At 30.3% G+C, this 24,479-nt stretch overlaps 1 protein-coding gene across 2 annotated transcripts in view; it reads right to left on the bottom strand.

Annotated features, from left to right (window-relative positions):
* The window catches only part of LOC148228446 (QRFP-like peptide receptor), a 104,968-nt gene that overhangs the window by 72,426 nt on the left and 8,063 nt on the right, over nt 1-24,479 (bottom strand). For both annotated transcript variants that reach the window (XM_088199863.1, XM_088199862.1), the window contains exon 2: nt 2,216-2,918. In XM_088199863.1, coding sequence (XP_088055989.1) covers nt 2,216-2,723 — 508 coding nt within the window. In that variant the 5' untranslated portion in view covers nt 2,724-2,918. The remainder of the gene's footprint in view (nt 1-2,215; nt 2,919-24,479) is intronic.

Raw genomic sequence — 24,479 nt, 5'->3', positions numbered from 1 at the left:
TCGAAATAAAACATATAAAAAATAGTTTTTTGCTTTAAAACAAGTTCTATATTAAATTGATAATACATCCATACAAACTTTTATGATAAAAAATGGTGTTCTTGTTTTGTCACGGAATGTCATTTTTTCTGTTAAATGGATGATAACAAACATATATTTTCCACGTCAAATTAAATTTTTCCACAATATTCAATGAAATTTCGCCGGGCAAAAGGATTTAAAAAAATGACAGCATTACACTTGGCGATGCTGAAATGTTATCGGTTTTTGATTAACCATCGATTTTTGCGAATACACTGAAACATTTCATCAGCATATAATAAATATTCCGAGTTATTAATTGCCGCATGTATGTATGCCTTAAATGAAGAGCAAAAAGAGCAGAGGACCCAGATGAGATCCCTGTGGTACTCCAGAATAAGCAAAAAGTCAGTATAGACTTCATCGATATGGATTTTAGAATCGAGGGATTTTATTAATGCTTTCAAAAATCACAAGGGGTTAGTGGCCGTAGAACGACACAGACGAAACCCGTGTTTTTGATCTTCTAGCGCCTGTCGACAGTGAGTGTGGATACCAATGAAATACATTGCCATTTCATTATAACGTAAAACTATACAACTCTTGGATGTGAGTCATTGCCCAAATAAACGTAATTGCTCTTAGAGCATAAGCACCTCCCTCAAAAGATGTTTAATTAGGCGAGCATATTCGGTTAGTATTGAATATTCTAAATTTAAAATTTGTATAAATTTGTAAAATTTGTATCTCGAGCATAACGATGGGCAGGCCAGCCCCCAATTAATTGATCAAGAAACCTGATCGAACCCAATAAACAATCTATATATAGCTCTTCCTTGACCTGACCCGCTGATCTGCAGAAAGCCATAAAACAACTACAACGATGTTACCAAAGCAAAGTAATTTCAACCGTCGTTGATTAGATTAAAACAAAAACATAAAAAATTATCGCTGCATAGCCTATTTTATAATGTTATTAACAAACCATTACGTAGTTTAAAAATATATTTTTATATTGCATATAATCATATAAAGAAGAGGGGAAGGGATGATATTTTGCTACTATCAGCGGTGCATCCTGCCAGATACAGGTTAAATTTATAAAACATTAGTAACGATACTGCCAATTATTTCCAATTGATGGATTGTGAGTTTAATTGAAAAAAATAATCAAGATTTTCCCCAATATTATTGAATACATAACGCAAATTAAAGCAATAAATCACAAAAGTTTGATCGCGATTTTAGATGCAAATACAATTTCACATCAATAAAATTTACTCGGTCGTATTTTAATAATACAATAAATAAATCAAAATAAAAATCCGATTAAAAAATATTAAGAGAATAATTAAATCATCCGACCGTAATATTTTTTTAACCCAACAAGTTTCACCGTGATTTATAAAACCGCTTTGGAATTTCAATCCGCTGTCCGATAAAAATTCTAAAAAAATCATAAATTGGTCGAATTTTCCGGGAAATTTCACCGATGACGCGAATTGTCGACCTTTTGTTCGTCGTATTGTAATACATGTGATATAACGCACTTTTTTATAGTCAAGGACGAACGGTTAGAAAGGAAGGAAAAAGTTTTCAATAAAACAAAGAGAGGAGTCGTAAATTAAGAGAAGGTCAAGATGTATTACTGTGGAAAAGTTTAATTACTTTTTTTCATCACACTTTCTGTCACTGTTCAATACGAAATTAAATAAATAATAGCCTTTTGAATATTTTTCTTTTGTATTTAAAATACCATTTATTTCCTTAACGAATGGCTGTGTAATGAAATCGCTTTTCTTTCTGAATTTGAACTATAGTATATTATTTTTTATCTGGAATATGGATTTACCAAGAAAACAATAATTTGAATACTTATACACAAATATACCTTAACGCGGCCCAATTAATATATTTTATCATATTATTTCAACGACAACGAGAAAAAAACTATATCTATAAAGAAGATTGAAACAATTTAATTTATAAAACTAATCGGAACACGTTTGGGTAAGAAGAAATCATTGCTTTTCTATATTATAACTATGTATAATTATATTAGGGCAAAATACTAGGGACATCTCATATCCTTAATCAACAGTAAGTATGTAAAAAATGAGGACTAGAGATTTGCTAATTTAAATTATCAACCCTAATTTTTAAATTATAATAAAATAAAAAAATCGGTACTCACACATCTCCTTTCCCAGCACCCAAGTCTCAGGTTTAGTATTCACCTCCACGAGCACAGTGGGCGTGCACACAAGCAGCACCATCAGATCAGCAATGCTCAAGTTCATCAGGAAGATGTTGGTCGAGTTCCTCATGTCTTTGGTTTTCATGATCACTATTGGCACCATCACGTTACCGACAACTCCCAGACACATGATTATGATGCAAAACACCATCGAGGTAGTCCTTATGTACGCCGGTATTTGTGGATGGTCCGTATTATCTGTAGAGTTCGTACCGTTCGTGAAGTTATCCTGGTTGAGCGTTCGGAAGAACTCGTCCAGGGTGAAATTGTCATAGTCGAGTCCAGGCTCGTTTTCCATGTGGTCCGAACCGTACTGGCTGTCATTGTAGCCGTACAAAAACAGGGTAGGATTGAATAGGCTCTCATATGGTTTTATCGTGGGGTTCAACGGCGCCGACTGTACAGTTGCGAGAGGACTCAACACTGAAGCGATTGTTGAAATCATAAGTTTTTGGTAGTTGACCGGTTTGTATGGTTCAAATTTGGCATTATTTCATGGCTCTCAGGTAACTGTTTTGTATGTCTTATGTGTAGAAATTAATTTATATATTGGATTTTATTTTAAAGATGTTTGATTAAAATAATAAATTAGTTACTGACGATTTTTTTATTAATTGAGAGTGATTCGAATGTGTGTAATCTGGAACAAAAAAAAATGATTAATTAATTTGTTAATTATTTATAGCTTCTATACTGATAATATAATACATATAATAATTACAAAATAATTTATAATTAAAATCTAGAGTTAATACAAATAAGCCATACGACAATTATAAATAATTGAGAATTTAAGGATTGTTACATGATATCGTATATGATTATAGTGAGATTTACTAAGATAGCAATAGTAGGGTTAAATATTACAGCAAATTTGTAATATTTTTTCAGAAATTAAGCTGTTAGTGGAAATACTATTTTATTTTATAATATTTTATGTTATTTTAGTATATATGTATTTATGCACCAAATTTACGTTTTATGTAAAATTTTCATAATACGAACAATAATGATTTAAGCATAACATTTACCTTGGTTTAGTTCAATAAATCGTAAATTAAGATAATAAGTCTGATAATAAATCTGAGTGATTATTTACCACTCACCTGTTTGCTGCTATAAACATCTAAGATGAGAGAATATATTTATGAATTTAATGATGGAAGACTTCAATTTCGTCTATATCGGTACCCAGTACCCATTTATCTGATCTAAATATAAAATATACTAATGCGAAAAAGAAAAAATACACTAAATTCAGTATATTAGACATTAATACAAATACAAAAAGATTCACTGCAAAGCTTGCTTCAAACATATATTATGATATTTGCTTGATCACACAGAGTACGCTAATGACGGTTTTTAATTAGAAGGTGAATTAAATGACAGATTTAATAAATCCTTGATTTACATTTTTACTTAGCTATTTCCTTTCATTTTTTTATGTCAAAGGAGAATTTAAAGAAAAATGACTGAATGATTGATTTTTATAAAGCCATGTATAAAATACATAATCACATATTAAAGATTTCTTACCTGAGAATTCATTACGCGTGATTAACTGAGATTTAATTTGAGATTTAATACGTAAACCGGAATGGTAGAAATCACTTTAATCGTTTTATCAAACATATAAAAAAACAATTGAATTTGTATAAAAAATATTAATAAAAATACAAATATTATTAAATCGTATTAATTTGTTTTTATTTTAAAAAAATGTGAAGACTTAAAACATATATAATACCGTTTCTTTAAAAAGCTTTAAAGTCAGGTATTCAATAGCTTTATTAATTAGCTAACACATTGTGAAATATTAAGTTGTTGATAGCAGCAAACAGGTGAGTTGTAAATAATCTCCGAGATTTATTCTTGGGTGGATGCATATGTACTATGTTTAATTGTATCTAATAATAGCTTTGGAGCGTTGCCGATTTTATAACGTACTTTATTTATTATCTTAATTTATGATATATTGAACTAAAGCAAGGTAAGTGTATAAAATACATAAAATCATCATTGTTCGTATTATGGTAATTTTACATAAAACGTAAATTTCGTGCATATACATATATCCTAAAATAATGATTAATTCGCGAATGAATTATATTTGCATTAAACATATCTATGATAAAATATATTTTTATATACATATATGCAAAATTACACACATGAATAGTTTTATTGTCGTGTTTATGGTTTAGGATCAACTTACATTGACGTCAGACAAGCTCTTATTATAATTTTTAATTTGTGTTTTTAGACATTCAACAGTGCTTTTTTATTTAATATTTTAAAAATATCTAAAATATAATTTACTGCTATTTATCCTAGATAATTAAATATAATTTTCCACATCGTAAATTTCTGCATTGGTATAAAGCTCGTTGAACATTCATAGCTAGGAGTGATACATTAATTATTTCTCCAAAGTAAATCTCTGCTCACACTATTCAGTTCGCAATCGGAGCGATTCATATAACGTCAAATAACAGTAATAACCTTTAACGTAATATATTACACTAACGGCCCGGAGTAAGTTAACGTTGAATTAATCTAATAATTGGCACTGAGCTCACTTGGCCTCAGCCAAAACTTGTCAACCTAATAATACATAATACTTAATGCAATTTATTAAAATTCACAGCGCAGTGTGTTGAGAAATGCATTTTTTAAAACGACATGTCTGAGGAGAAGATGGTGTTACAAGAACGTTACACTCTGACGTTTATATTTTGTGTGCACAAAAGATTGCTTCAAGTGTATAAAATAAATAATATGTATTTCAGCAGTCATCGCAATGATTAATTAAAGTGTTTGATCTAAAAATATAGAGTAACGTAAATGATGATTGTAGCACTCGTGATGTAAGACGTATTTCGATTATATTATATTACGAAACCGACATATTATATTAGGTGCAAAGTTTAGTGGGATAACTTTAATAAGATTTTCCTACGTATTACTGAACGTTCAAGCAAGTTTTCCATGCAATTATGCGAGGCGCAGGTAAAATTAAAACTTTAATAATAATACAAATAAACTCGGTAAAACGAATATGCGAACCTTCAAACACTTATATTTTTTTATATATAAATAGTAAATTTAGTTAAAAATAAAAACAAATATCCAATTATCTTAATTGTTGTTGTAATCACGGGGTATGTTTTTATGGACTATATCCTCTTTTAGTGTAAATAAAGGGTCTAAGCATATGAGTTTTTTTTTATAAAAACCTATTCGGTGTAATGATTTTCCTTTACTTTCCACTCGAGATTTGTTGATATTATTTAATGTAGTGTGCATTAACTGGTGATCCGCAAATATTTGATTTTCATTTTGAAATGTTAAGCTAATAATTCTTTAAATCCCGTGCACCTGAAAGTGCCTTGACTTACCTGTACGGACAAATATTTAGCGCTCTTGATGAGTATATATTATACAAGTGCATTGCCTAATGATCCACAATAAGCATCTGGTTACAAAGAAGCTTTTTCCTGAACATCCATTTCCCATTTTGCAATGTCTTCATTTCAATTAAAAATACCAAATAATATTTTAATTTAGGGCATGCATGACCTTAAATATTTTTATCATATTTTCCTGGTAAAAAATCATATTTTTCCTATTTCTTTCACATATTTATAAAACAGAACAACATGTTTTCTTTTCCTTAAATAGCTACTGAGCCAAATGTCAACATACATGTTATTGATATTTTTATATAAATACTTTTTAAAGTTTCTTTAACCATTTTATTGTTGTAATTAAGATTCTTAAAATATATTTTTAAAGAGGTTCAAAATATTAAGTTTCTCAAAAAATTGTGACTGCGCCTCGCAAATTAATGGTTAATCTTGGAGACCCGAGTGTATGGGTTAATTCCGAGTCGACGAACTCGTCCTTGGCAGATAAATTAAATTAAGAACACCTGTACATATCTCACGGGTCCCATATCCTTTTTATGGTATGCGATTTATATAGTCGGCTCGTAATCCTACACATTTTTTCATTTTCCAACCATAAATAATTACGATGTCAACAGAAAGCCTGGTGCGTGTCCTGTGGAGGTACAATAGTGATGAATTAAAAATGTTGTGTGATGTACTGGATTCTGAATTCAGGGTGAAAATTCATCATTCGGAGCTTTGTTCGGTGGCGGTATTGAATTTGTGAATTTTTGATTCGCCACGTTCGCTCTATTGTCATATACAACACAGACAGCGAAAGCCTCTTTGTGTTCATAATACATAGGACGGTCTGGTGAACATAACCCTAAAACTATTACAAACAATTTAAGTCGAGAAATTCAATACCCATAAAGTAATAAATAAAATTGTAATATTATTTTCATTATATTTATTATAGCACGAGCTTTTAATATATTAAATTTATAAAATATTTGGAAAAATAAAAAATAATAATAATAACGGAATAGCGTAGTCCGTAACGTCTCAGACTAGTAACTCTGAAGTTGCAGGTTCAAGCCCCGGCAGCGGCACTCGAATATTTATTTATAAAAACGCGCTATTATTAAAAAAACCGGTCCCAGCTGCTGTGACATCTATTGATTATGAATTTTATAGCACATAATAATTTATAATTAATATATAGATGTCACCGTGGCTAATACTTACTTGTAGGTATTCATTATGTCTGATTGACTTTCTCATTTGGTACCGTTTTTCCCGTTGTAACGCATTGGGTTTACGCCTGTCAGATTACAACGAAAGATTTAATATAAATAAATAAATATATTTAGGTGTAGAGACTTTCCTGGCTGAAGTCACAGACTTGTAGCGTTATTAAAAGTTAGCCCCCTTGCAGACCTCTAGTCGTCTATGCAGCATGGCTGGCTCAGCTGAGACATTTTATTATTTTTGTCAATTCAACCCATTACATTGGTTGTAGATTGACGACGTCAAATATAATTATCTTAAATCGTTCAAAAAATCTTTCTTAATACTTTCGGTCAGTGTCACGGCTTTTTGAAACCATTTTTATGTTATATATTGTTACTAAAATAGTTAATAATATCTCTTTATATGTAATTTTGAGTGCTTCATATATTTTTTTTAGCTAAAATAGTTATTTTTACTAACTAAAAGCTACACAAATAACTCTAAATTCATACTACATATTATTAAAATATTGCTTTACTGTCATTAAATATTTTTTTAAGAAAAATAAAAGTTATATTTTTAAATATATAATAACTGCACTCCGTAAGTCTGAAAAGTTAACTAGGCCGATTTTTCTGATAAGGATTTTTTCTCAAACCATGCATTTTTTTTATTAAATGTAATGTTAATTATGTCACTTAAATACGGGTTAGATCATATACACAAAGCATACATCCACATACGTATGAGGAAATCAAACGACTTTCCATGTTTCCAATTATAAAATAGGTATGAGGGCTAAAAATCGTACATAAATATATTTTAATATTTGCCGTTTTTGATGTTACATACGGGTTTGAACTTGATAAATTAGAAGTTACTAGAAATATTGTATAGCCTGTGGGGGCCTATTTATTTTCTATGTGCAAAAACTAGACGGCATTCTGGCAATACTTATGTGACGCCGGTGGAGGGAGACATATTCGTTAGTGAACCTCGACGGGAAAAGTACGACCGGTGGCGCCTCATCTGCTGCCTATCCAGCCATCTGCATCAAACATAATAAATACCAGCATATTAACAACCAGACTGAAAGTCTGGGAATCAGTGATATTTTTAATATTAATTATAAATTATTGTGTGTAATATAATTTATAATCAATATATGTAATTTTACAGTTGAAGCCGTTTTTTTTTATATTAGTGGATTTTTATGAATAATAATTCGAGTTTTCCGCCGTAGCTCTAGCCCGTGATTTTTAAAAACAGGTCTGTAGATTAAGTCTTATCAAAGCATTTAATACGATTTTTTTTAAAATAAACTAGGAACAATGTTTCTCAGCAAAAATATCGGTAAACAACAAAATTCAAGGCTTGTTCTGATTGTGATTTAATATGTATCGGACAAACAAACCGGCGTATAGACTAAGTAGAAACAAGGTACACAAAAATGGCATAACAAAGTTCAATTAAATTCATTTTTAGCATAGCGCATGTATTAGGAAGACCATGTAATTGATTTTAGCATCAACAATATTATGGCAAAAATATTCAATCTGTTTATCAGAATGAAATAGAAACGCTCGAAATCAAGGTTAAAAAAAACATAATAAACAAACAAGACGATGGAAAAATTATATCTGAATCTTGGCTCAACATGAAAACAACCAGATCGAGAATGAGAGCGGAAGTCAATCTTTGTCCATGACCATGTCAGGAATATATCTGCCGAAACGTCGGTCAAACATAAATGACTATCGCGAAGAAACCCACAATTTAAATTATAATGAAGTACATCATATTGTTGGAGTGCAAATTTATGAAACTAGCCATAAAAATTGCTTCAAGACGAGACAAAAATAAATAATTGATTTGTCACCGGCGCTATTTTGACACCGCAACAAATTTCAGTGCAAATTTTGTGCGAACAAATTTACACTGTTTTTCAGCGTATTTAACCGGCGCCATATCGGCGGAAGCTCGAGTACTTTAATCTTGCACGTGCAAAAATACTGCGACACTGCCTACGCACAATTCTACTACGTCAAATCTATTCGAATCGCAAAAAAACATCGCAACATTTATGCTATTGTATGTGACTCGGTGTTGCGTCGTCGTCGTTAAAACGTGCGTATTTTTACATCAAAGTAGCGCTGCATCCGACATCGATATTTTAATTGGTGGTGCCAATTTGACACTTAGCGGCGTTCTTAACACCGCTGAAAGTGTCTATGTGCTGAATAAAAAATCTAATAAAATATGATTTATTAGATACATAAATAAATTTAAATCGGTTTAAAAATATTACTTTCATAAAGTGTGCCGCACGAGATTACAATTTAGCCTTAAAAATGCATTTCCTTATAATATATAAATCAGTTAAATAATATATTAAATGGATGTAAATATAAAATAAAACATCAGGACATTGTTACCCTAATTCGATATACATATTTTCCATAATTAAAAAAAAATATTACAAAAATGACTATATCTGGAGAATAAAGACAATCTAGCATAAATTTTTCCATGTGACGTTCATTAACCTTTGCATTGCGGCTGGCATTTATACACGCTATTTTGAACTTTGCTCATATGTGGTGGGCACCGTTTTGTGCCATTATTTGATCATCTTTTAATTATAATGTTTAATTAATTCAAGTGATTTTAGTCTAAAATATCAATAAATAACCATACTACGAGCCTCATAGGTTAATGGCACCGTTTGTTGTCATAGGAAGCTATCCACAGTAAAAGTATTAAACAGAAAAAGATATGACCGAGTATTCTTATTCCGATTTTTAGCAACTTCAAGGGACACAAATTATTTTTATTGTTTTTTTATAGGTCTTTCACAACTAATTTTACCTCAACGGTTATAATTTGTTCCGACAGATAAATCAGTATTTTTAAAATATTAATACCATTCGTGTACCTATAACACGAAGAGGAACGGCTCGTATAAACTGTCTTGTGGGACTTCAGCTAAAGTTTTACTCTTTAGTTTATTACTCATCGAAACAACGATGCTTTGAGCCATTAATTATAAGCATATAATCTGAAAAAAAAATATAAATTAAAATATCGTGCATTAACTAATAAAAAGCTTTTTTGAAATCAAGTCTAAAAAATCACGTGCTTTCAAAGACTAGTCCGAATATTAGAATACCAAATATATTTGCCATTTTTTTAATATTTCTTAAAAAAATTAAGTATTCATTTATATTTGTCATGGAATATGTTAAAAAATATTTTTTTCATAACCACGGATTATGCCAGAATAACGCTTGCAAATTTATTTCTAAAATCATGGTTCAGTTCGCGTAACTTACTATGCGCTACGTTCATTTTACGGTCGACATAAACGTCCATCCGAGCAAGTAATTCGAATAACCATGGACGTTTTCGCACCATGCATACTTTAATTGAAAATACGCATCCGCAGAGACGTCGTACAGTGCGCGCGGAACAAGTTGTTTCTGCTGTGGAGCGTAGTAGAGGACCCAAATGAATCGATTCGCCATCGTGCACAGCAGTTGAAGCTGTGTCCATCCACTTTATAAAAGATTTTTCGGAAAGATCTTGGTTTATAAGCTCACAAGATTCAGTTCGTGTAAGAATTGAACCCGCTTGATCATCGTGTGCGTCGTACGCACTGATCCAGATTTTCACTACAAAATTTTGTTCACCAATGAGGCTCATTTTTAGTTGAATGGCTACGTCAACAAGCAAAATTGCTACATTTGGAGTGAATGAAATCTACAATCCGTTATTGAGATGACGTTACATTCACAAAAAGTCAGTGTTTGGTGTGCTTTATGGGCTGATGAAAATATTGGTCTATATTTTATCAAAAATTATGCCGGCCAGAACGTTACAGTCAATAGAGTGCGCTATAGATCCACGATTACTGACTTTTCCGTTCTCCAACTATTAATGTGGGAAAGCTTTGGTTTTAACAAGACGGCGCAACATGCCACACAGCGAACAACATTCAATGAGCGCATAATTTTGCGTAATGGACCCGTGAATTGGCCTCCAAGATCGTGTGATTTAACACTTTTCGATTATTTTTTGTAAAGGTATGTGAAGTCGATACTCTACGTCGATAAATCAGATGATGGACGCGTTATTGCCGATATACGACCCCAGCTGCTCGTGCATTGGTATTGTCTGTTAGGTCACAATGCTTTTAATTTAATTTAAATAATAATGGTAGGTAAAAAAACTCAAGAAATATGTATACTGCCGAAAACGCTTTTTTATGTGTGCTGCCGATAAGCACGTAACTGTCGCAGACTTTCAATTAAACGCGAGCCGTTCCTTGTAGCTCTTTGTTTATGGAGGTTGCGCAAATTTACGTGTTACGGTCAAAATTATTTTTTCACGACATGTGGCGCGTACGCACGCACGCTTGCTCTCATTATCGCACCGAAACCTTTATAAAAATAATATAATATAAACTGGTTATGTTTTCAATCAAATTTTATTCTTGATTTTTCTATACCCCTTTCTTAGGTTCTTGATCCAAGAACCTACAATATTTAGGACAGACTTTTTTTATTTTTATAGTATCATTTGGGTATGTAATTTATATTTTTTTTGTAGTTTTAATTTTGTGATGAACGCTTATATATAAAAAGCTAAGGTATGGATTGATATTTTTCGGGATGACGCATAAAAATTCTATATTTATTGTATGTATTATTTTTAGATTTTCCTATCAACATGAATTCCACATTTTTCACAAATCATAAATTCATGTATTCACATTTCGAAGACTTCTAGACGCTCGAACACATTCTTTGTCCAAAATGACACCTTACCATTTTCAGTACTAAAAACAAGTATAATTAAATTATATAGGGAATATTGATTTTTTACTTATGCAATATATGGTTGTATCAGCGGTTTTATGTTAATGATGCTTTAAGACTATATTTTATCGTATGTTATTTAAGTAAAATCATTTATACATACAAAAAATATTGAAGGTTTCTCCAATCAATAATAACACAATAACAGTTATTAAATCCAACACGCAAAGCTAGACAATATATTTACTGTTGGATATCAAACTCTGATTCTTAGATATAATGAAAACTTTAACGAAATCATATTGATAAGCCGAAAAAACGTCACGCGATGATGCATTTAGAATCCGATATAATATTTACTGTTTTAAAGAAACATTTATATGCATACTTTCACTATTAATTTTAATCAAAAATTCGATTGATTTACTGCAAAAAAAATGATAAAGATAACTATAAATAATATAAAAAATATATAAAACTGTCTATTAAAGTAATACAGACTGTATTCAAGTATAGAATATAATATTAACATTTAAAGACAATTTAGAAAAAAAAATGTAAAAACTGATATTAATGAGATTAAAATAAATACAACTACTGTATATTTGGTTGTAAATTTATTTAATAAATTTCATAATAATAATTAGACGTAGACTAACCATCAACTCTTCAGGCTATTATTATAAGTACTAATTGACCTACAAATTAATTTTAATGTCAATGATAATTAAAGTAATTAAGAAAAGAGGTTTATCTACCAATATATTTTTGTCTTATAAGTTAATTTATGGATATGAAAATCAATAAAACGGCTATTTATGATTAAATTATTCAAAAATATTTCTCTGCAGCATCATCATCACCACAAAGTTAAAAGAAAGAGATTTAAAATATATACAACTAATAAATCCTAAAGAATCAGGCATGCCTACTTTCTGTTTCTTAGACGTATTATATAAATGCATTCACATGCATCCGTAAATATGATCATGGTGCATTTAATAGTAGCCTATGTTATACAAATTAAATTATTTGTTTAAATTAAATAATTAAACGAAATATATAGCGTCGACGGGTCCACTTTTTTTAATTTCGCATTTTTGGTGGTCGTGTCATTGGCTCACCGACCATTGTCTACCGTTTGCGGCGGTCAAAATGACGGGATAAAATATGTCGTATGTGTTTGTTTGTACGTAGGTATTATATTTGCAACGAGGGTCGCTATAGGTGAGAAGAAAAAGCGACGCGACTACATAAACGCTACCAAGCCATATATGGCCATCGTTTAATGGACGCCGAGAAATATTTTCTTCCGAGCCTCAATGGCTTCGCGACAAATAATTAACTGTGTGAGGTTTTTTATGCATGTGTCGGTAGTTAAATGTAATCGTTTTATAATTGATTACTCGCAGATTCATTTACATGTGTTCAATATTGAACGCTTTTTTCATGATCCGAACACACTTCTTAATTATGTGCATATGTATATGTATCACAAGATCCAAGAGTTTTAGTCTTATGAATTGAAATCCACAGTCAAAACAAAGATTTAAATGTCAACACTTAAATCTTTGGTGTCAAAAAGTTAATTTTATACCTTTCACAAATCCTTATCTTTTGGTGTTTTTCTTGTATGATCCATTAGGTTGTCATATTTACGAAAGGTCTGAGAGTTATTTGTTTGATGATACAAATCTTTGTCGTGTGCTTATTTTTCAACTGGACACATGCTTCTGTGTTATTTACAATAGCGGTTATTTATATAATAATTCCTAGCGTATTCTATGATTTTATTATTATAATAATGTACATTTTCATAATTATAATATAATGAAAATATTGTAGATATTTTTCAAATCAGACGAAATCTATTTAAATCCGGTTAAAGGCTTATTACGTAAGCCAAAAATGGTAGTCACTAGACTAAGTCTAGTGACTAGACTAGGTATAGTCTTTAGTCTAGTCACTATTGTTATACACTAGACTCTAGTGTATAACAATACTCCCTCTTAAATATTTATTATTATATTTAAATATTAAATTATTGCGAGTGATATATTTGTTCCTATAAATTATATAGAATAATTTTTATTTTGATGTGGATTTTTATTAAAAGCTTTTGTTAAAACATAAAGTCAGACAAAAACTTCCTACGCGTTAAAAGCGCCATAAATCAACCCATTTGTTTTTGTGCCATTGTGCTCTTATGTCCGTCGGTTTTAAATTTAAAGGGATTAGCTTAAACGCATTTCAACAGCTTTCGGGGTCTTAATACAATGTTATTGTATTTATTACCAAAGGACAGCATGTCCCAAGTTTGTCAAATCCCACACTTATTCAAAATATTACCGGTTTTTAAGTAAAAGTTTCAGTAATAAAACATACAAAAACAATGAAAAAGATAACTTGGACGCCAAGAGTTTGTACGAACGATCAACAAAACGAAGAAGACAGAGAATGCAGCCGCTTCTCTCTTCGTGTTAAACCTGACACAGTTACAACGTCCGGAATCAATCTGCTTCGGATTTTTTAGAAGCAGACAATGCTACTAGAATTTCATGTAGACATAAACATAAACATAAATATACAAACTGTGACTCAAATTTTTGAATAAATATCTATGATAAGCTAAATAATATTGTCTTGTACCAAAATAAACACCCCTGATACAACTTAACAAGTTTCACCGTTTAATATTTTAGAAATAAAAAATTCGCAATGCTGATGAAATAGCCAACATACAAATTACTAGCCAGATGAAAACCTTTACGTAATGGTGAAACTAAAATAAGGGTGGGCAGGTCTGTATTCATGAATCGTCAGATTTTATTGCCTATCTAATCTAAAAAGAGACACTTAAAATAATTAACATAAAAAGGTAAGTATGTTTATGTAAGATAATATTTATTTAATTTGTTACTTAATAAAAGTCAGTGGCTGTAAGAAATATCATAATATAGTTACTCTCAAAATTTCAGACAAATATAAAATCTTTGAAGCGCACGGTATTTTTAATTTGATATGATAATTGTCTTACAACTAAAATAGTAACGTCTGCAAATATTTATAAATTATCGAACATAATATTTCATATAATCAATAGTAACTCACTGTTACTTTTTCCGGCCATTCAACAATCCACTATTCAATTTCCTTCGATGTTTCCGCATTTAGATAGGATCGAGGATATTGTGCGTATAATTCCGACAAGCCTATTTTGATATTCTCTAAGTTGCTTACATTATTCTATTTTTAATGCGTATGATTTATTGGCGTGCTTTCTTGCGAAAGCTCATACCATATAACTCCCGTAAGTAATCTGTCAGCGCGGCGCGACACTTTTTTTGATATATTTTTTTAACGTTCCGTCTGATTTTGAATAACTGCGCCTTAATTATCAAATAAACGAGACGGTTATCCGTTTCTTCGATTTCTGAGATTTCGGAAATTCGCTAATGATGCGTAATCTGCGTCACGCGCAAAACGTTAAAGTCGCCCATAAAACGAGAAACGTGAAAATAAAATTGTTAAAAAATCGTTTGAATGCGTCGCGTGTCTGCGATGGGGTGGCCATAGTTTCTTTAGTGACTTAGACAGGGATCACCAAACTTTTGAGGCAGAAGTGGCCAATATGAGTGTTACAACAAAAAGATTTGCATTTGAAATGCATTTTAAAAATATGTTTGGTAGTAAAGTATATTTTACAAAAATCGAGTTCGCTGTAGAAACAACGATGCTTACAATCAATGCACATCATTTACACAATTCACTGTAAATCTTTTACATCAGATTTTGGAATATAAGTTAATACTAAGCTTCAGATAATATTTTAGTCTATGACATCTTTGCCTTTCTGTCAGTTTCAGCATACTCAGAGTCTGCTACTACTTCACCACTAGGATGCAACCAGAGACTGAGCTGTTTCCAAAAACTGTGCCTTCTGAGTTTATGGCATTTTAGCCAGCGTAAAAGAATAAGTCTACATAAAACCAAAAAACTAAGGACTAGGTCCAAAATCCGTTGACCCTCAAGCTTTCTTTATGGGCTTGTAAATTCAACAGTGATACGAAAGTTTGTCTGATATAACTACTCTAATAAAACATCACACGTCTAACATAAAAAAAACCTACCTACTTATTACAATAAAAAGCTAAATTTGACTTTCGGAACCAATTTTTAATGCGCTGTATAATTATTTAAGACTAAACGATATGAGTTTGTTTTAGCACATTTTAATTAACATCAAGTTATAAATAGGTATATATTCTTTGTCCGAGTAGCATAATCATATATTCTATCATTTAATAAATACTTAATAATGGTCACTCTAGTTTCTTTAGGGCTATATTTAATTGCTTGAAAATTAACAATGAACTATGATTTAAATTCAGATTACATATCTGATATTATATTCATTAAAAAAAAATCAGTACATATTTATTTTTTTATTTAAGGAGTACTGATCGCTCCATATTACTTTTATGCACTGTGGATTTTATTTTTTCAGTTGTACAGCTGTTAAGTTTTAGATTACCAAATCTAAATTCGGTCGTTTGACGCTTTCAGGATTTTTTGTTACATCATATATTTTTGAATATATCACATCTACTATGAAATAATGCGTTCTAAATATTGTTGATTTATTATTCATCAGAGTATCAATGTTTGATAAATTAGTTTTCAATTGCTCTAATAAATATGTCACGCATATGAAACACGAATGTTTTATAATCATAAATAAAAAATAGGTCATCTATTTTTAATTAAGAGGCAATATTTTATACAATATTTTTTTACAATTTACTGAAAATATTACAATCAATCACTTGACGAGTTAGCAATTAAGATAGCTATCGAGTTTTAGTGGTTTAAATTCATAAATTTGTCAAAAAAACACAAATTGTGTGTCTCTATATGCGTTCGTGTGGAGAACAACGATCTCGTTGTTTGTGCTCATTGTTGTGTCTTTTACCATTGACATTTTTCGCACGTTCTCTGCGAAACGTCGTTATTCGCGCTGAGAAGATTAAAATTTAATAAATTCGCGGAAAAATCTTCTCTTTTTTATTCTTTTGAAAAGAATTCTCGTTCAGATGGAAATGAACCGAGAAGACGTTCCGAGAATCTCGCGACAGTGATATACTGAAATATTAATTATTGAAGTTTATTTTTTGACCTGAGTTTAATCTTTATGATTATAATACACAAAAGAGTTTTTTATAACAATGTAACACGTGTCATATTGATGAATTAAAATATATACTTTTCAGCAGCGACTTTTAGAGTAAAAATGAGTGCCGGGGCAGCTAATATTTTAGAGGCCCTTCAAAAATGAAAAATAAAGCGTGGGCAAGACTATAAAGCATTTTTTATTATAAAAAAAATAATTTATACGAATATTTTATATTGCCCATTTTATAATACTTCTTGAAAGTTTTTAATAGAGGTCTGAGAATAACAAAAAAATGTTTAGAAATTTTTAACACTCGAACTCGCCTTATCTTTGCGATAGAAATAAAAAAGACACTTAGATAAAAAACCTTTCCGAAGGTGTTTGTGACAAATGTATAAAATACACATACTTTCTCGGAAGATCGAAAGTATTTGAATGACCAACAATTTTTTTGCGATTTTCTATTATATAACCGGCTGGCGGAATTATCTTTGCTTTGGTGGTTTAAGAACCCGCTCCCGATTTAGAGCTATTTTTCGTTCTCGATAATTCAAAAAGTTTTTTATATTGTTTTTGTAAATTAGCAACAGCTGTTATTGACAATTATCTCACGATTAAATGTTTTATTAAAATAATTGAAAAATATTAATTCTAAGCTAAGCTCAAAATTTCAATGGACAATTAAAGAGAAATTATATATTCGAAGAAACCATACATAGATGTCAATAATTAAATATTTGCAAAACTTAGAATCTTTCACCAGTCAAAAAAATAATGACTTCCTTAGTTATTTTTCAAACGCAGAAATATGTAAAAAGGGGAAAGAACTTATTCACAGATGAATTAATGGCTCCACGAATTTCAAGGACCCTCGCAGTCTATTATAGAAATTAAAAATTTATCATTGGCGCGACAATTAAAGAAAGAAATTTCTTCCAGCCTTACGATGAGTGTAAGAAAACCAACATCTTACGGATTAATGGTGAAAGAATTCAAAATATGTTAATCGACAGGCAAATTGTTTACAGTGCCTATTATCAGTTAATCCAACATCAACAAAAAAGATAGGAATTTTTCCACAGCCGAAATTTTTTTAACATAAAAAACGAGGATTTTTTATTTTACTTTAGTCGTAGATCAATGACTACGATCCAAGCAATTTTATATTAATAATTACAGATTAAATGCAAATAGACTCATAATTAGCCAATTTTTTTGTATCATCCTTAATGAACGGTAATTATCAATATATTTCTTATTACATTTAAGCAATCTTCTTAAAAGTAATAAAAAAAAACAATTTATTTTTTGAATAATATTATCATAATTTAGGATCTTAATAAATAGAATACATAAACACTCTTTCATCTCATCTTAGCCACCACATCTACTCCCTTGATTAAAATTAAATTATATTGAACACCATCCATTCCACATTTTACTCATTTACATTCTAGGGCTCCGGGGAAAATATAATTAATCCATTTCACCCCCAGACAAGACAACTCAAAACTTTCACCCCAATTTAATTGTATATTTGATTAAATGATTGATTCTAAAATATTACTACTATTTCAAACTACCACTACCATTTTTTCCAAAGATTTTTTATTTTTCTTCCTTCACAATTTTTTGTTGAATATCTTTCCAAAAAAATATGCCTATCACAAATCATTAAATCTTAATTACTGTCCACGCTTTGCCGCTTTGACTTGAACAAAATATTTAATGTATTTTGCCACATGCACTACAGAATTTCAATTAGTGTTTATGTAAATAACACTTCCGCCGTACCGAATGATAAGTGATAAGGTTAATTTATTTACTTTAAAATTACTTTATGAACTAGTTTCCTTGTCACTTTAGCGCAAAATTACACATAACTTCATAGCTAACTATTAACTAATAACAAACCAGAGATAAGGATTATTTGAATACAAATATTTAATACATAATATTGTATATATTTATTTTCTATATCTCTGTATATAAAGTAACAATCTTTATTACTTGTTATACGCTTACAATGAATTATTTGCATAAATATCATAAAACTCGCACTGAAACATGTTATGAGACAAATGACAGTTTTATGTATATTACGTATATAATAATGCTCGTTGATGTTCTCTGTCTTAAATTTTCATAAGGCAATAAAATTATCTTATACATAAGCTTTTGTATAGTTTATGCAATTATATTCATTCATAAAAATTTTAATTTTTGTCTATTATCTCATGAACTTCATAGGTCAAAATTTATTATTATATATAAAAGGTTAACCTATTTAAATTTTACCAAGCAGCATTGTTTCATTTCATTGATACAAAACGAAGGTAACTCTTTACACTTGCGGTGTACCTTTGATGTGTGATGTATTATATTGTTTTTGGAGGTTCAAGTATTATCTAATATATAATACTAATAATATATAATAAGAATGTGCGTAGGTACATTATGATATAATATATGGGCCAATGCCGCGAAGGTACGACAGTCAATCATGTCATTGAATGAGTGACTTAAAAGGAGATTTTTAACGCGCCATCGTGTATGAAGAGAAGAGATCGATGGCGGAGAGGAGAAAAAGTGTAATTGGCAATTGTTGTATGTGATGATGATAAACGATGGACACGGATAACAAATTGTCTGCTTTTCACGAGTGTTGTTGTTACGAGACGGAATTATGACAGCCGGTGTCATCTTGCAAGCGTTCACAGATGACTGTTTAATATGTGATGAAAAAAGGAGCTCCTGTTCGAGGACATTCCGTAGTCCTTACGATTCCACGGAAATAATCTCGCGTTACCTCTAACGATAAATAAAAAAAACAGCGTTAATACGTAACGTTGATCCTTTAAGCAAGGTTAACACATTATTTAAAGAAAATGTCATGAAATCGTTTTAATACATGACATTTTAGATACTTATTTGCTCTCGACCATCAAGATTTTCACTGAGAAGCTTTAAAACATCATAATACATAAAAACAATTTGATTACAGTCCTTCACTTTCGGTTAATTTTTACTACTTTTTGTTCAACTGTATAATATGTGATTTTATAAAAGAACCAAACATTGATAGTTCAAAAATAATATAGAACGGTTATTTTTTTGTAATTATCATATTTTAAATAATATCTATGCGTTATATTATCTAAATAGTTTAAAGTGGTAACGTAACTATCCTCAAGTTAAACGTTTCCATAGAAAAATAAATTAATAGAACAATTATATTTTTTAAATATACAGGTAAATAAAGATATATAAACATAAGTCATTGCATATCAACTAAAAGATCGATTATTTAAGTCTTACATCTAGGCTCTAAACTACAAAAATAAAGCCACTACATTGCTTTTAAAAAAAATGCAAACTATAAAAAAGTGCCTGTCGATAGATACATAAAAGTTTCTGTGTTATTAAATTTAATATTCACTAAATGCTACTTTGTCATCTTAAAAATAAACAATAATAGTATATATTTCTTACATTACTAGTCAACTTATACGTACATTGAACCTTTCGGCATAAAAATATCACATTACAACTTAAAGTAATACAGAAAAAAAAACATTTTCCGAACGTGCGAAAAATCACGTTTTGGTATAAATATTCCAATACAATATATAGTATAAAACAAACATTTAAGTTATTTTATGCACAATATTATATTTCAGCACTTATATATATTTTTAGTGAAATATTTTTATTTAACAAAATTTATACGTACACTTTACGTGTAATAAGTTACGTGTACACGCGAAAGACAAGAAAAATATGTTTTACGTGATTGAAACGTTTGATGCGATGTAAGAACATCACGTTATTTTTTTATGACACAAAAAATTGAAAAACATTTTCAATATAAAAATAAGTTTGCCTTATACATGGAATGTACTGCCTTTTTATATGTAAAGTTTAATTTTTATCATTGCATATTCCTATATATTTCTTTATTTCAATATAGTATTTTCAAGCTATACTTTACTAAAATAGAGTCATTAGATTAGATTGTTCTCTCAAACGCGCGGTGGAAAAAAAACGCTAGACCGCTAGAGTATTCATTAGGTTTGTTTGAGTTTCTAGAAGCATATACTTTACTTGCACCCTTCGCCTATGATTATTTATTCTCGAAGAGAGTATCTCTCGATAAAAGAGAGCATACAAACGCCTGATTTTGATTGATGGATAATGTATATTCAGATAGTCAGTGTTTTTTTTGTACGAAAAAATGCGTCAGAACTTACATCTTGTTAATCTTTTATTACAAAAATATATATCAAGTTCTTAACATAAATTTAAAATATTGAATAAATACATACAATATAATATAATTTAAATTACAAAAATATTTTCGACTCCTCTCCTTGCTGTTAATAAAAATGGCCGAATATCGTCCTATCAACGTACTTTGAAGGATCGAAAACTCTGACAAGTTTGATTAACAAAAGTGCTGAAACTGTTTTAGTCTTCAACGAAGCTCTTGTTGGGATTGCAATTAGATTAATCTGTGAAAACCCGCGTTCACACACACTTGAAGAAATGGAATGGAATTCAGAGTCCGTATCAAAAGCATCAGTTTGTATGAATATGTCTTTTCGAGATTTAGTTGAAGTCAGATTGACATTTTTTTAATTTCCACTTCTCCAAATGTCAGTTGTAGAATCGTGCACTTCTACCTATAAATGATACGCAGGGAATTTAAAATTATTCCACACAGTTAAAACTGTAAGCAAACTAGATAATACCCATCGGGTACTCAATTTTTTTTAATTATCAGCAGTTTAGCCCCAAATAATTTTGCACATAAATGCAACTCTCTACTGTTATTTGCCAAAGCATGGCATCACCTACTGATAATTCTGTGATTGGTCTATGATTGGCACAATGGCAAACTATAATAAAAGGAAGATGATTTTTTCCACCCTAACATATCAGTGGGGCCGTTGCGCGCAAGAGAAACTAAATATTTTAAAAATAATCTACTGTCATCTCAAAAATAATTGAATTCTCCTTCTCAGAATCGAATAAATACTATGAGGGTAGTTTTTTTATCAATTATCAATGAAATTTTATTATTGGATTGAACAGTTTTCCTCAGTTATTCACTTGTAATAGAATGAATAATACAGCCCATTTCAACTTCGTTCAGTTATTGAAGATCAATTTTAGTTTCAAAATTATTGTTACTTTATATGTAAATGCGCAAGTTAATCAACTGTCCAACAAAAAAACGGATTACGAATCCAACAGCACGTTAACATCAAGGCAGCAAACTCCTCAATGTGAACAGCTTGAAAAACGACTGAAGAGGATTAGGCCTTTCGAACTGGTCTAGTTATCATTACTGGAACTTATTTAGTATTATATTAGTGATTGTGTAGTGTAGAATAGAAAACTTTGAATGCCAATGGGTAAACATAGTGTTTAAAAAACATAAAATTATTTTAAAAAAGATAATAGGCATTTGATAAAACCAGTTTTAACAACAACAAAAATAGTTATATGCAGTTCGAAAGTTTTCTTCGTTATTATTTTTAGGAGAGTTTGTGAAATTTAATCTATAAGTTTTTAGCAATCATTTTCATATAATAGTGAAAATGAATAATACTAAAGAGTAGAGAAGTGTTATTATGTATAATCAATAGTCGAATGAAATCAGAGGGTCTAAATCTATGAAAATTTAATGGATAAAAAACACTTTTATATAGACAAAAAAAATATAAATCATATATAAATTTAAGCAAATACTTATATGTGTATTTTAAATAATAATTAGCTATAAGTTAAAATTGTATAATAAATAAATAAATTTAAAACGTTCAATTAAATCACTTTCCAAATTCGCGCATGAATCACATGCATACAACATAGCATTTATGTAGTTTCCATTGTCCGGCGAGAAACTTTTCGATGCCTTTTTATCTTTGTAGAATATCTGTTAAAATTCTCCTCTCGACCGCCATTGTTCGTTTCCCAATATGCAAAATAAATTATTTACACAATGTATAGCGCAATGCGCGAGTTTAATTCATCTCCGGCTCCAATTGAAACATACGTTTTGATTCCGAAAACGGTTTCATTCAGTAAAACATTGGTATTGTTATGAAGGAATCAAAAGATGGATCATAGTGGAAAGTGATTTATAAGAATGACAAACATTTAGGTATCAAATACTATTTAAATATGTTAACGAAGCTCTACAGTAAAGAATAGCTACTATATTTGTCAATACAAATTGATTATAATTATAATCAAGATAAAAATATAGGAATGTACAAATATGTTAAACAATATTTTGTTGAGCTTCTTGTATGAAGGTGATAAAATATCTGAACAATATAACGAAAATATTTTTTACTATAGAGGCCATAGTCATAAATAACTTTATCGTTGGAGATACGTACTCAAAAAAAAATGTAAACAAAATTTGATTCCGTACCAGAACCATCACAACCCCTATTACTTCTTGTCCACTGATCTGGATGACAATAATGCTTTAAAAAAACTAGAAAGCCTCAACGACACCCATTATAATATCAGTTCGCTTTTACAGCAACATTGTAGTGCGGGGCGCGCCATAAAAATTTATTTATTTTGCCCCCCTTGTGCATGCATAAGGGGGAGCAATACGATTTAATAGCGACAATTATGGGGGGTGCGTCAGTTCGGATAAAATCCAAAAATAGAATCAAGCGCGCATAAAATGTCTAGAGTGCCGTAACGCGGTTCTCGTGTGTCTATTCCTAGTTCAAGTTTTCGAAGACCAAAAGAAGTTTTCTATTGCTTCTGGATACGTGACTCGAAACGACGCTCTTACGGACCCTTGTCGATCACGGAGATACCGCTGGACCATCTGTTCACGTGATTGTGACATAAAACGAGAGGATACTATACTATGAATGTACTACTGGTAGGTAAGTGAGCGTTTTTTCTTCTTTCTTTTTTTATGTAGAATCCATTTGAATGCCGGCCGTCGCACGACACTTATGATGATCCAATCGGACGTGGAATAATTTGAGATTTTTTTGATCTCTCCTCGTATGTGTGAAGGTATTACGATCGTGAGAAAATTACCCTCCCTCTTTTTTGTAAGCAAAGTAAATAAAACAAGCAAATAAAAACGTAGGAAGAGCAGTACTTAATGATAAATTGACGTTATAATAAAGTACTCTTAGATATACAATAAATCCTTTACATAGAGAAAATATGTACATTTTTTTATTAAAATGTATCTCAATGCATTTGCTTAATCTCTTGTGAGTCGTTACTTTTAATAGTATTTTTCACATTCGTTTTTGTAATTTAATTATTATTTTTCACATTGCTTAGCTTTTAAAGACAGTAAATAATATAATACATAAGCTCGTATCTGAGAAATGCCTAATATTTTATAATGGGATTTCCGATACACATTTGCATAAACGATTCGCCGAAAAAGCAATTATGGCTTTATGTTATTGTATAATTATTTAACCAACTCTGGTGCTATTATAGTTTAAAACGAAAGAATTCGGCACCCAAAAATTCAAGCGCAGAAGTGTGCAAGAACCAGGTAGTAAAATTCCATCCCTTGGCAAAAA

The sequence above is a fragment of the Plectrocnemia conspersa genome, unplaced genomic scaffold, assembly GCF_051122295.1.
Source record: "Plectrocnemia conspersa isolate PC_06_02 unplaced genomic scaffold, ASM5112229v1 ptg000012l, whole genome shotgun sequence".
NCBI classification, from domain to species: Eukaryota; Metazoa; Arthropoda; class Insecta; order Trichoptera; family Polycentropodidae; genus Plectrocnemia; species Plectrocnemia conspersa.
The sequence above is the reverse complement of the archived record's forward strand: the minus strand, read 5'-3'. Positions and strand labels throughout refer to the sequence as shown.